This window comes from Rana temporaria, chromosome 3, assembly GCF_905171775.1.
Source record: "Rana temporaria chromosome 3, aRanTem1.1, whole genome shotgun sequence".
In the NCBI taxonomy this organism is placed as follows: Eukaryota; Metazoa; Chordata; class Amphibia; order Anura; family Ranidae; genus Rana; species Rana temporaria.
Window position 1 is genome coordinate 89,389,951 of NC_053491.1, and position 13,783 is coordinate 89,403,733.

The 13,783-nt window shown below is 47.2% G+C and overlaps 1 protein-coding gene across 1 annotated transcript in view; it reads left to right on the plus strand.

Moving 5' to 3' along the window:
* Positions 1-9,355, plus strand: part of SNX1 (sorting nexin 1) — a 73,114-nt gene extending 63,759 nt beyond the window's left edge. The window contains exons 14-15 of the mRNA XM_040342921.1: positions 6,565-6,636; positions 8,637-9,355. Of these exons, the coding sequence (XP_040198855.1) occupies positions 6,565-6,636; positions 8,637-8,687 (123 nt within the window). The 3' untranslated portion in view covers positions 8,688-9,355. The remainder of the gene's footprint in view (positions 1-6,564; positions 6,637-8,636) is intronic.
* The last annotated feature ends 4,428 nt before the right edge of the window (positions 9,356-13,783 follow it).

A 13,783-nucleotide genomic window follows, 5' to 3' on the forward strand; every position in this document is an offset into this window, starting at 1 on the left:
ACATTCATTTGGACTTGTTCTGTAATGTTGGAGACGCTCATTAGAACTTAGAAATGATGAAATATCCTACACATGTGACTACTTCTATGCCATGACCTGGATAAATTTACTTTCGGGGACATCCCGAGTTTGTGCTAGGGTCCTTTTTTTTTTTTTTTTCATATTTTTATTAGTGGCTGGGATCTCACTTCAGTCTCTTGCTTGTAGTAGTAAGCCCACCCGTGTCCTTCTCCACTGTAAGGCACTCTCCAGACTTTTCCACCCCATAACATTTATATCATGTTTGATGGCAAATTCTTGTAGAGCAAATTGGTTTTCTCCATCATAACTTTGCTTCAGTGCAGTGTTGTGGATGATTGGTTTGTGGGATCTCTCCATTATGTGCAGAGTGCTAAGAGCGATCACTGAGATTGTAGCTCGCTTTGCTGTTGCTATTGTCAGTGCAGTTGATTGCTCTTAGTTTGTGCTTTCCAATTTGTGACTGATTTAGAATAATTCGAGATTTTCCTAGCTTGTGACGGAAAATATTGATTATATGAAGACAGGAGGCGAGTATCTTATGCATTAATCCTTCTTTATTAATGCTCACAGCAGAAATGTAAAAACCATCTTAACGTAAGTCTTAAAAAGAAAACTGTAAGAACTACATATCCCAGCAGCCCCTGCGCCTTAGCCACTCCTATCCCAGTCTCTATAAATGGGCTGCTCTCTCCTGATTCCTCCTCTTTCTTTGTGTGAACCTTGAGGTGTCTTTATCAGGATCCTTACGTGAACCGTGTCGTCAACTGTCAATTCTTCGGCCGGCCGGCCGGCCCATGACTTCTTAATTGAAGACTTCTGCGGTAATATCAACAGGTCCCAACAGGATGGACCAACTGAGCGCCCTTGATCCACTGGACATCCAGAAGCCGGGGAACATCACCCGAACGACAGGTCGCCATCGTGTACCAAACAGGAACGCCGTCAATAACCTGAAACAGAAAACCCAAGACCATGAGAGTGTTGGGCAGGGAGGGAAGATACTCGCCTCCTGTCTTCATATAATCAATATTTTCCGTCACAAGCTAGGAAAATCTCGAATTATACATCAGACAGGAGGCTCATATCTTATGCAAGTTCAAAGCTTAACAAGATATTCACAGTATTATTATAACAAATATGATATTTCAGAACATATTATCATAAAACAGACATAGCAACATGTTCCTCCGGTCTGAAGTAAAACAGGCGGAACACGGTCTCAGAAGACCAGTCAGCCGCCAGTAATAGGTCCGAAAGAGAACCTCCGGTCGCCACCACCTTGGTGGCCATGGCACCTCTGGATGAGTGTGCTCCAAACAGGGTAACGTCTATACCCGCCATTGCCATGATTGATCTAACCCAACGTGCCAAGGTAGCCGGGGTGACCGGGTGATGCGGTCTCGTGTAAGATATTAGGAGTTGAGAAGACCCCGGGGGTCGTAGATCTTTCGTGTTTGCCTCGTAAGTCTGTAGGCATCTAACCACGCAGAGTCGTGGGTGTGCAGAAAAACAGGGGTAGAACACCGAGTGAAGGCCCGTTTTGGTTCTGCGGACTACCGTGAACTTCACCCCTTGAGGTGAAAATTGGCGTCTGGAAATGTCCAAGGCCCTAACGTCTGAGACACGTTTGATGGAGATCAGGCATAACAGCACTGTCAGTTTAAAAGACAGTAACTTGAGAGACAGTGAATCGTTGTCCTCCCAACCTGAGAACATGTCAAGGACCTTGGAGACATCCCAAGTGGATTGGTATTTAGGGCGAGGGGGTCGTTTGAACCTGATGCCTCGTAGCAGTCTGCAGATCATTGGGTGTTTGCCGATTGGCAGAGAATCCACTGGGTAATGATAGGCCGAAATGGCCGACCTGTAAATATTAATGGAGCTGTATGACCTGCCGGAGTTGAAGGACTCTGCCAGGTAATTTGCTATGATGGTTACAGGGGCACGCATGGGATCAGCCTGCCGTTGGTCACACCAACGTACCCAAAGTTTCCATGCTGATCGGTATGCTGCCCGAGTCCCGGGGGCCCAGGCCACGGCGAGGAGATCTCTAGCCGAGTTTGAAAGGCCGTCGTGAGTGTCTGGCACCCCGAGACCAACCATGCTAGGAGTGTCAGTGTGCCCTCCTCCACCAGGGGATGAATGCCCTTGGTCGGATGGGAGAGGATGTGTGGGAACTGGGGAAGAAGCCTGGGATAGTCAATGGCCAATCCCAGTAGGAGAGGAAACCATGGTTGTGTTGGCCACCATGGCGTGATCAGAACCGCAGTCGCCTTCTGGTTCGCAATCTGCAACAGAACCCTGGGGATCATCGAGAATGGGGGAAACGCGTAGTGTGTTCCCCTTGTCCAAGATTGGCGGAAAGCGTCCACTGCCGCGGACCCTGGGTCCGGTCTCCAGCTGAAGAACTGGGGCAGTTGGTGATTGAGGCGGGAGGCGAAAAGGTCTATGTCCAGGGGGCCCCAAAGCCGATTCAATTGGACGAAGACTGGACGGTCCAAACACCAATCGCTGGAGTCGATAAGGTATCGGGAATTCCAGTCTGCGACAGTGTTGGACGTACCCGGGATGTACTCCGCCATCAGGATGATGTCTCGAGACAGACAGAAGTGCCATATCTCTGTAGCGATGTCTGCCAGGATTTTGGATCTGGTGCCACCTAAGCGGTTGATGTATTGAACCGCTGCAATATTGTCCATGCGTAATAAAACGCAACAGTTGGATCGTTCCGCTAGGAAACTCTGAATAGCGAAGAGTGCTGCTGAGAGTTCCAAAGCGTTGATGTGTAAGAGGGATTCTTCTCTGGACCAGGTCCCTCCCGTCGAGGTCTCCTCTATGCGGGCGCCCCAACCTCGGCGGCTCGCGTCCGATTCTATGACGACGTCCGGACGAGAGTTGAAGATTGTCCTGCCGTTCCACTCGATGGCATGTTTGAGCCACCATCGGAGTTCGACCTGGGCTTCCGTGGAAATGGGTACTTCGTCCGCGTATCGGAGACCCTGACGTAGGTGTAGGATTTTCAGTCTCTGTAGTGCCCTGTAATGCAGGGGGGCCGGAAATATGGCCTGAATGGATGCTGCTAACAGGCCTACTATGCGGGCCAGTACGCGTAAGGATAAGAACCCTTTGCGAAGTACTGCTCTGATCTCTTTGCGAATCAGAGCCAACTTCTCGCTGGGCAGGCGAAGGACAGCAAGCTTGGTGTCTACCGAGAAGCCGAGGAACTCCATCTCCTGAGCTGGGACGAGAACCGATTTTTCCTGATTGATCAGGAAACCTAGGCCTTGCAGCAGGCTGATCGCCCAAGTCATGTGGCGGAGTGCTTGAGTCTTGGAGTAAGCAATTATGAGGATGTCGTCCAAATAAATGATTAGACGTGCTCCTCAGCGATGCTACGATCGGTTTCAGGAGCTTCGTGAAGCACCATGGGGCGGATGACAGTCCGAATGGAAGGCATGTAAACTGCCAAGTGCGTCCCCACCATCTGAAACGGAGAAGGTGTTGAGATTCTTGGTGCATGGGGACGGTGAGGTATGCGTCTTTTAGGTCGACCTTCACCAACCAGTCTCCCGGGACGAGGAGATCTCGGAGGCAATGGATGCCCTCCATCTTGAAGTGTCGATATGCGACATGTTGGTTCAAGCCCCGAAGGTTTATGACCGGGCGGTAGCCCCCCCCTTTCTTCTTGACTAAGAAGAGGTTGCTGAGGAACCCCGGGGAAGAAGGGTCGACTTCGATCACTGCATGCTTGGATATGAGTTCGTGGAGTTCGGTGTCTATCAGAGACACATTTTGTTCCGCAAACTGGATAGGGGGCGGTATTATTCCCAGATTCGGTGGGGATACAAGATCTATCTGGAACCCTGCAATCGTATTCAGTATCCATGAGTCTGCCGTAATCGCAGACCAGGCGTGGGTAAAAAATTTTAGACGGCCCCCCACAGGTGTGAGGGGTCTGGGGGTGTGCGTGGTACTCACCAGAATACGGTCGGGAACGAGGGTATCCTCTCTGACCGCGTCCCCTCCAGGGTCTGCCGCGTGGCGGGAAGAAGGGTGCAGGTTGTGCCGTGGTGGTGTACGGAGTGGGAGCCTGGTTGTAGTGAGGTTGTGCGGTTGATCTCTGGAATGGTCTGCCGCTATTATAGCGGCCGGCAGAACGGCCCCTACTTCTGCCGGCCCGGGGAAAAACTCTAGCGCTACCCGCTTTTTTGAGGGACGTTTGTGCCTTGTCGAGGCTATTAAACATGCCCACAAATTTATTTATATCCTTCACGAGGGAGTCGCCAAACAACATGCCCTCTGCTGAGGGGCCTGGCTCAGATTCCGCCAGATGGGCCAGTTGCGGATCAAGCCGCATGAGGATTGAGCGCCTGCGCTCGACGGAGCATGCGGTGTTGGCGCTGCCCGTCAGACATATGGCCCTTTGGGCCCAGCCACGCAATTGTGGTAGGTCGACTGACTGGCCAGTCGCAGCGGCTTGTTCTGCGAGGTTTAGGATTTTGGTCAAGGGACCGAACAAATCCAGAATGCGGTCTTGTATGTTCTTAAAAGACCTGTCTATCCCTTTCTTGGGGAATTTTCCCGTTTTTAGCAAATATTTTGCTAGGATGGGATCAACCTCGGGTGTAATGACCGCTTTCATGGGAATGTGGGGGCGAGGACATTCTGCCCTGAGTTTATTGCGGTTAGATTTTTCTAGGGGTTTACGTGCCCAGAGTTCGATGTACTGTGACACGTGGGGGAGGGGGGACCAGTCCCCAGATCGTGGATGGGAAATGGCGTCCGGGTTGAATAGTGGTTCACCCAGGGCGTCCATAATGTCTTTGCCCTGATTGTCAGGGTTGGCATCCTGTAGGAGTGCCGGTGCCCCCGCATCCTCTTCACTATAGTCAGACCCTGAGACCTCGGACCCGTCCGACTCAGCGGACGAGTCGTCGTCCGACTCGATGACATATGAGTCTGGTTTGGTCCGCTTAGCGGACCCATGCCTCTTGTATGACTCCCTGAGGCCCAGGGGTTGAAAGGGGTCTGACGGATGCGTGGGGTGGCAGGTCGTGTAAGGATCTGCTCCGAGCATATTATTTGCTTCCCCTGCCGGGGAGTCATAACCTGTCGCCGTGTGCTTCCTTTTTTGGGAAGCTTTACCCTTTTTTACGGCCGGTATATTGCCCTGTGGTGTGGGCTCATGGGGGGGATTTTGGGTAATTTTAGATGCGCTGGTGGCTGCAGCTAATGCTGATTGGATGGACCTATTTATGATGTCCTGGAGCTGGGCAGCATTTAACATTTGTGCTGGTTCCAGCAGCAGCTCCTGTTCTGTAGTGGGGGGGGAGCCCTCCTCTGACATGTTATATTATGCAGGGAAACGTTTTGGGTAAAAGAAAGGTTCAGGCTAACTGATAGGTAGATGAGAGAGGGGAATAAATTCCCAGGAATGTTGTATATTATCAGTTATGCACTCACTACTTCCTAGCAGGCACCCCCTCCGACCATCAGCGCTGACTGGCTTGCGGTGGGAGGAGAGCCTGCTGAAATTGCCCTCCAGGGACGAAGTCTCGCGAGACTACGATCCCGGGGCTCCTATTGGTCAGGACGGAAGTGAAGACCGCCCCCCGGGTCCTGCGCGCGTCGCGATTGGACGGGGGAACGGCGCTGTGGATTGGTTACAGGGAGGCGCGGGATCCGCCTCCCTGTACGCGCGCCAAAGCTCTCCTGAGGGGAGAGAAGCCTGATGCCAAAATGGCGCGGATTCGATCGAGGGGGGAAAGGAAGTGTGGAAAGTGGATGAGGGTCACCGCTGATCGCAGCGTCCCTAGGTATTTACTAGAGGGTTGTAGAGGGTGTCACTGTCGGAATAAACACAGTGAAGCGATGGGCAGTGCAGGGGTAAAGATCCCTGGCAAAAGTACCATGCAATTGTCACTCATAAAGCTAGCAAATACCATCCAGCAACAGTAACACTTCATCAAATACATACAAAAATCATCATTTACCATTAGAAATTATATATATATATTAATAGTGTATATTATTATCGATGTTAACAAAGTTAAATCAGCTACTTATCTTAGATGCTCTGCCGTGAGCAGAAAGAAAGAGGAGGAATCAGGAGAGAGCAGCCCATTTATAGAGACTGGGATAGGAGTGGCTAAGGCGCAGGGGCTGCTGGGATATGTAGTTCTTACAGTTTTCTTTTTAAGACTTACGTTAAGATGGTTTTTACATTTCTGCTGTGAGCATTAATAAAGAAGGATTAATGCATAAGATATGAGCCTCCTGTCTGATGTATAATTAGTTCTAATGACTAATGGACCTTATGTCTGTGCTGCCTAAAATCTTCCTTTCATAGTTAGTTCTGGTTGGAAAATGGTAGAAGTCACCCTGGCTGCTATGGAGAAAAATGGACCGTTCTTCTTTTAAATACTTTTCTTACCTGAGGTCTTTCTTTTTTTGTGTAAAATGTTTAGATTTAAGAACACTTTAATTAAGATATGATATTTTTACTATCAGATTTACCATTTTTTTTTTTTTTTATTCTTACAGAAAGAAAAATCGAAGGACTTTAAAAGCCATATTGTGAAATACCTAGAAACACTCTTGAATTCACAGCACAAAGTAAGACCCTGACTTGTGAGCTGTCCTGTAGTCTCATAGTTTAGTAACTATACTTGAAAATAGTTGTGTGCGTTGGAAAAGTTTAGGAGCGCCAGAAAAACTCCATCTTGTGTCATAAATCTGTAGCTGGAGAAGATAAAAAAAAAAATCCAAGCTGTGAATGTGTAGTATGAGGCTAATGCAATTTTTGGATTTTCTTCACCTCCGTTACTTTAAATCTCCTATTTATATTTGGTTGGATGCTATCAAATGAAGGACTCTCTGGCTTCTTTATCTGTCAGCAACTCCTGAGCTCTGCCTACAAACTCTTGCTAGTGTAAGGGGTCTTGCATTTCTCATTGGATTAAAAATGCATCAAGAGGTATTGGGACTCCCTTGCTTGCCATTTAAATGGAGCATTGTGGTGGCAAGGTTAAAAATATTTTTTTTTCTCTTTTGAGTCTCTCCAGCGATAAGGAACCTGTAAATGATTCGTAGTCGTGGTGGTAAGAACAAAATGAAAATGTCTGCATTGCATTTACATACTTTAATCAAAATCTGAATAATTTATCGGAATCCTTTTATTAAACCCATGGTGGTCTATGTAATATCAAGGGACCACAGTACTGAATATTTTTAAAGTGGGGCTCCAATGAAATGGCTTAATGCATAATTAAAATACATTCATGTGTACCGTTATAACTGATTTGTCATTTTGCTCAGACAGTCTTGTGATTTACGAACCTGCAAGTCCCACTCCTGTTCCCTGGTTCTGCTTCTTATGGTATCTCTCCTTCACTAGCCTGCTCCTTGAATAGTAAATCGGCATAATCAACTCTGTTCAATCAGGGAAGCAAATTTAAAAGGCACTAGCAAAGAACAAGGAGAAGCACACCGCTCCAGGCAGAATCAGGTGCAAGGTAGATCACAGGTGAAGACCTCGGCTCACCACCGTGGAAGACGAATGAAACAAGAAATTGGTCGCACACTGGAACTCCAACTTATCTTGATGTCATCTTTATTGTCAAAAGGGTCAGACAAATACAGGCAATGGTAGACACGTTTCACAAGCAATATCTTGCTTGTTCGCTTGTGAAATGCGTCTACCATTGCTTGTATTTGTCTGACCCTTTTGACAATGAAGAGGACATCAAGATAAGTTGGAGTTCCAGTGTGCCACCAATTTCTTGTTTTAAAAGGCACTAGAGCTGAGGCAGAAAGGAACCGTGATCGTCTTGGCTTTGTAGTATGGCATAGCTGTGTGAATCAAGACTGGCTGAATGCAGGTAAATCTGTAAATAAAGAAGTAAATAAATATACATTTCAGTTATTTCTTTAAAGTGGTGTTCCATCCTAGAAAAAAAAATTAAAAGCCAGCAGCTACACATACTGCAGCTGCTGGCTTTTAATAAATGGACACTTGCCTGTCCTGGAGTGCAGCGATGTCGGCACCTGCAGCTGATGTTTACATCAGCTGTCTGGTGCTCCTCCGCCATTGTGGGAAGGGGAACATGCCGGGAACCCTACTGCGCATGCGCGAGGCCCCGCTCCTCTCTATTGGCCCGTTGGCCAGGGGAGAAGGAGGGAGCCCCCGCGGTGATGTCACAGCTCCACGGCAGGGACTCCCGGAAGTGGGACAGGATACCTGTCATAGACAGGTATCCTGTCCCCCTTCCCCCACGAAAGGTGCCAATTGTGGCACCAGAGGGGGGGAGGAATTAGATGAGCGGAATTTCCACTTTTGGGTGGAACTCCGCTTTAAGCTGTTGGAGCTCTACCGCTTGTTGGGAATCTATAAATACTTTAATGTTCATATTCTGGGCACAGTTAAATTAAAAACCTTCCTTGCAGGAGATATAACCATTTTGTGCTCTGTCCAAGACTAAACAAAAAGCTTGCATGCATTTTATTTGGCGCACATTGGCACATACAGTATAATTTGTGTACAAGTATTAACTAATAAACCTGTTAACCTTTTCTTTCAGATACTGACTTTAATATTTTTATTTTTTTTGTTTCAGCTGGCTAAGTATTGGGAAGCATTTTTACCAGAAGCAAAAGTTATATCCTAACTGCCAAGGGACACAGTTACAGGCCGGACTATGCTACTTCTCTCCTGCCATGTGTTTTTTTTTTTTTTTTTTTTTAATATATAAATATTATACCTCTTGCCTTTTAGAGACTATAGAGTCACACTCTTCTGCTTCTACATCTGCCTGATGTTGTCAGACTCTTTTTACTCCTTCAGTTTTGAATGAGGTCTGTTGCGCATTGCTGTGCAGCGCATTTTTGGATCTTTGTCTCAGAGCTGAATAATCGGGATTACCGACTGTTTCCTGTTTCTGGACCCCCTTCCACATTTCACCTTTCACTGCCAGATCAGCCTACAAACATTTTACTACAATGGCAGACTGGTTTGACAGGCAAGAGTTAACTTTAAAAAAGGACGGTTCTGTCCCAGCACTTAGACACATTTTTTTCTGTTAACATTTCTTGTGTATATTTTTCATTTAACTTCCACATATATTTTCTTATTAACTCTATAAAGTGATAATTAGGGCTTTTAGGGCTTTCTGCGAGAAAACTACAACAACAAATGAAATGAATGAGAGTTTCTTGGGGTGGGTTTATTAATATAAATATATAATGTATATTTTTTGGCTGTGACACAGACACAGGGAATGGAGCCTTTCTATTCTGCAAGAAGTACACAGTTCTTCAATAAAACTTTGAAAAGCCCTCTGATGTATTTTAGTATGTTTGATGTATGTATACCTTTTTGTGTGTGAATTATATTGACACTCCTTCCTGTTCCTAGGAAGTATTACTAAGTTGACAATGCAATTGGATAGATGCATTGGTTGCCCTCTTCACTATTTGCTGTTATGTTGAGAGAGCAACTCCATTGATTAAGAGAGGTGTGGGTCAGGGCTTGTTCATCCTGTCGGTGTCCTATGCTGTCTGTCTTGGCAAGCATCCTTCAATCCCCAAAGCTCTGTCTCTACCATGACATTCACTGAGCCATGTTGTTACCGACTTCTGGTTTGACTATGTATTTTTGTGGTCCAGCACTATCGATAATGGAATTTATGACCCTTTAAGTACCTACATTACATGGTGTCTTGCAGTGATGGCATAGCTTACAAATTGTACTGTTTGGAACCCGGAGTGTCTAGTATACATGTATGTGCCCATCAACCTTTCAGTTATGGTAGACAGATTTTCTTTACGGTGTTATACAAAATGGTATAGGGTATTTTCGAGTAAAACATATTTTGAGTGGGTATCGCAATATTTAGCTTGGGGCCCATTCACACTACCTGCATTGTGAGGCCATTTCTTTTTAATGGCACCCTAGAACATACTTGAAGCAATACACTTCAGTGGTCCACAGCACATAATGTACATTGAGGTGTGCTGTGAAAAATGCAGCAATACCAGCATTTTTGTTCATTCGATACCTAATAGCCTATATATTTTGAACTGACTTCTTAATGCAACATGCCTCATCGCCTGTTACCTTGTTTAATCTGGACACAGGGGGGGTCCACTATCGGGGGAGAGGTCTATTTCTTCAGGAAACTCTCCTCAAAGGGGTAACAAACTGCCAAACTTTTAGGGACCAAAAATACCTTCTGTGGTTTGTCCCACTCCTTGTTTAAAAGTTTGTCTAGATAAGACGCGCAAGGAAACACCTTAACAGTGCGGGTCGGCTTACGGAACCGGAAAGGGACCGACATCTCTTCCGCTGACTCCTCCATCTTTAGAGTATCTTGCGCTGCGAAGATGAGATCACCTACCAGAGCCCTGTCGCGTGCTGACCTGGACCCAGAGTCATCCTCTTTGTCCGACCAGTCGCGGTCCGCATCTTTGGACACGTCAGAACCAGGGCCATGAGCCGTAGCTGGGCCTGTTTCCGCATCAGAGTTGTCCCCGGAAGATGGCGGGGGAGGGGGAGCTTTTACCCCCCTTGTTCCTACACGCCGCTTCCACCCTGGCAACAAAAGCCTTCAGGACTGCCGACATAGCGTCCACCGATACAGCGAGTGCAGGGGCACCAGTTGCCAACTCAGGTGTTTCTGGGGGAAAAGCGTCCGACGCCATGCTGACCCACGCGCCTGACACCCACAGGGGCTCAAGGCAAGGTAACAACAACCCCCCTCCTAACTGCCACAGAGACGAGGCCCCCCCCCAGAGGACTCGCCACCTTAGAACGGTCACAGCTGCTGTCCACCTCCCGCCTGAGGTGCTTTCTCCACAGCCGCCCATGTCAGTCTGACACTAAGCAGCTTGTATCTGCTAGGTTGCGCCGCTCAAATGAATGCTAGAGGCCATAACACCCCAACAAAATGGCCGCACTGTAAAAGGGTGCGCACCACAAGAAAATGGCCGCCAAGCAGCAGATGGAGGCAAAACGGCACGGCCAAAGTGGCCGTCGGCCGCATGGAGGGAGAAATACACACAGGTATGCAAAACAACCCCTATAATGGCAGCCCACTAGCACCCCAGGAACGTATCCACATCGCAGTTCCCCGCCATAGATGGAGCCCCCCCCCAGGCAGACCCCTGGCCACCCGCAGCTAGCCTAGCTCACAGAGCCCAGGGAGGAGGGAAGGAAGGGAGATAAGAAAGGAAGGGTTAAACCCCCTACTCGACCTCCCCGGAAATGTCCAGCTATGTCCTCCTGTCGGAGCAGGATGACTGCTACTTGCCCGTTCTGCATGGATTATGCTGGAAGCATCCCAGACAGACCATCTTCCGCGCAGTTACGGAGGCGACTGTCGGCCGGCACGCTGTGACTCTGACATGTAGCCCGTCAAATGTGTGCCCCGGAGCGTGTAGCTCACTGGCCACCCCTGGAGCGACGGATCACAGGAACAAAAAAAAACAGTCAAGAATGCTGCTGTGTCTGTCCATGAACTCGGAGAAAAGGATTTTACAGTGAGTACCAAAATCCTATTTTTGAACTGGCTGCTTAATGCAACATGCCTCATCACCTGGAAATGTCCTTAAAGTAACTATGTTGATTGTACAGTAAAAGATGTAGGCAGAATATTTTATAAATCATTGGTTATAGGCGTGCACCTTCAAGTGACTGGGTGCTGGCAAAGCTTTAGTGTATACACCCCCTGGGCGCCTCTCCTATAACCCTGAAGAAAAGAACAAAATATCATAGCGCACACATGCAAAAATGACATTTACCTCATGCAAGGGCATTAAAAACACCTGAACATTTTAAAAAAATATGGGGATTTAGTCACACCATATAGCTGCATGGTGCTTAAGCCCACTTACTGCGTCAAAGTACCCCATTATCAGTGGGTCCTACGCTATTCATAGAATGGAAGATCCTGCTTCTCTAAACCATGGGAGAAATACACTCCTCTATAGGACAACTCCTATAACACAGGTGGACAATAATAAGAGGCAAGGCATGATGGGGGAGTGGGGTTCTCCAGCCCAAAGGGATTTGGTCACAATCCATTAAATAGACAAAGATTTGGGGTGCAAACCCTAAAAGATGCATTAAAGACGGTGGCCATAAGACCATCAAACAGAACAAAATATTACAGCGCTCACTTGCAAAAAATTACATTTACATCCTGCATTTATCTCCTGCACTCGGGAGGTCCAGGGGCTGAGCAATCCATCTATTTGACCTGGCAGTGTGCACCTTTCCATCTCTGAGTTATTTAATTCTCCTGCACATCGCCACCTTTATTTGCTCCAAGCGCCTTTTGTCAAACATGTACACAATTATCTGACCATGATGATGATTTTTTAACAAGTTGTTTATCTGCTTTGTATTTATCCTTGTTTCTTCTAATTTAGAACAGCGCCCCTCTCTGTGTTTTAGTCCTTTCTCATTGGTCTTATGAGTTGGAACAGCAGCCAGTGTTTGTATGGACTGCAGGATGAGGGGGACATGGGATGAAAAAGATGGGAATGGAGGAAGAGCACAACATGGGATGGCAGCATGGTCCTCCTAGATTTGGTTTTTGGAAGTGTTGTGTTTCTTCATCACTTGGTCTAATGCAGGTGGTAATTTTTACACGACACACTGATAGATGATAAAGACCCCCCCCCCCCCCCCCAAGTCAGAAGATGCACTTTTTTTGTAGCTGCTGACTTGATAAAAAAAAAAATTGCTGGAACACTGTTTTGAATTAAATAACCTCACTCTCTTAAAAAGTGCACTAATCCGGTGCACTACAGGGTACAGGCATTCACACACAATGCTGCTGGGAGGTCAGTATTGCCCCCTTTACATATCCCTCCCCACAGTATTGCCTTCTTTACATATCCCCCCCACACAGTCTTGCCCCCCTTCATCTCCTGATTAAGGTGACAGGCAGCTACCTCTCTCCACGCAGTGCTGGCTCTGCCCTCAGTCCAGAATTCTCCTGCCTCCCACTCTTTACTCTGCTAATCCATAAAGAGCAGCGGCTTGGGCTGGACGCAGACCGTCATTTAGTGATGCCTGAGCTATATGCTCGGAGCGTTCTCCCAGGAGGGGTGGGGAAAGTTGGGATGCCTTCACCCGGTCACATGCATCGATGCTGCATCTAGGACAGTGTTTCTCAACTCCAGTCCTCAAGGCGCACCAACAGGTCATGTTTTCAGGATTTCCCTCAGATGAAATGGCTGTGGTAATTACTAAGGCAATGAAACTGATTAAATCCCCTGTGCAAAATAATGGAAAGCCTTAAAACATGACCTGTTGGGGCGCCTTGAGGACTGGAGTTGAGAAACACTGATCTAGGACACCCAAATCAATGCAGCGATTAATTTCAGCACCCCTACCATTTAACCACTTCAAGTTTGTTGCACTGCTCTTTGACCTAGCCTTGGCTCCCAGAGTGTTCACTAATATGTAAGCATTTATGCTTGCCCAACTTAGAATTTGGCCCATCCAAGGTCTAAATGACCTTCTTCTGAAGGACTCCTCTTCCTTGCAGCTATCTGCTTTGGCTGGATGATTCATTTCAACAAATCTGCTCTACAGCCTTCCCTTCGCCTAGAATATGAGGGGCTGGTCCTTGATCTAAAAAAAATAAGACGATAGTCTTAAATTCCAGAAAATAAAATGCTTTCTCCAAGAGCACGTGCTTGATTCCTGAGATCCAAGAGACATCCTACATTGAGATTCTCCATGAGAGTTCTAGGC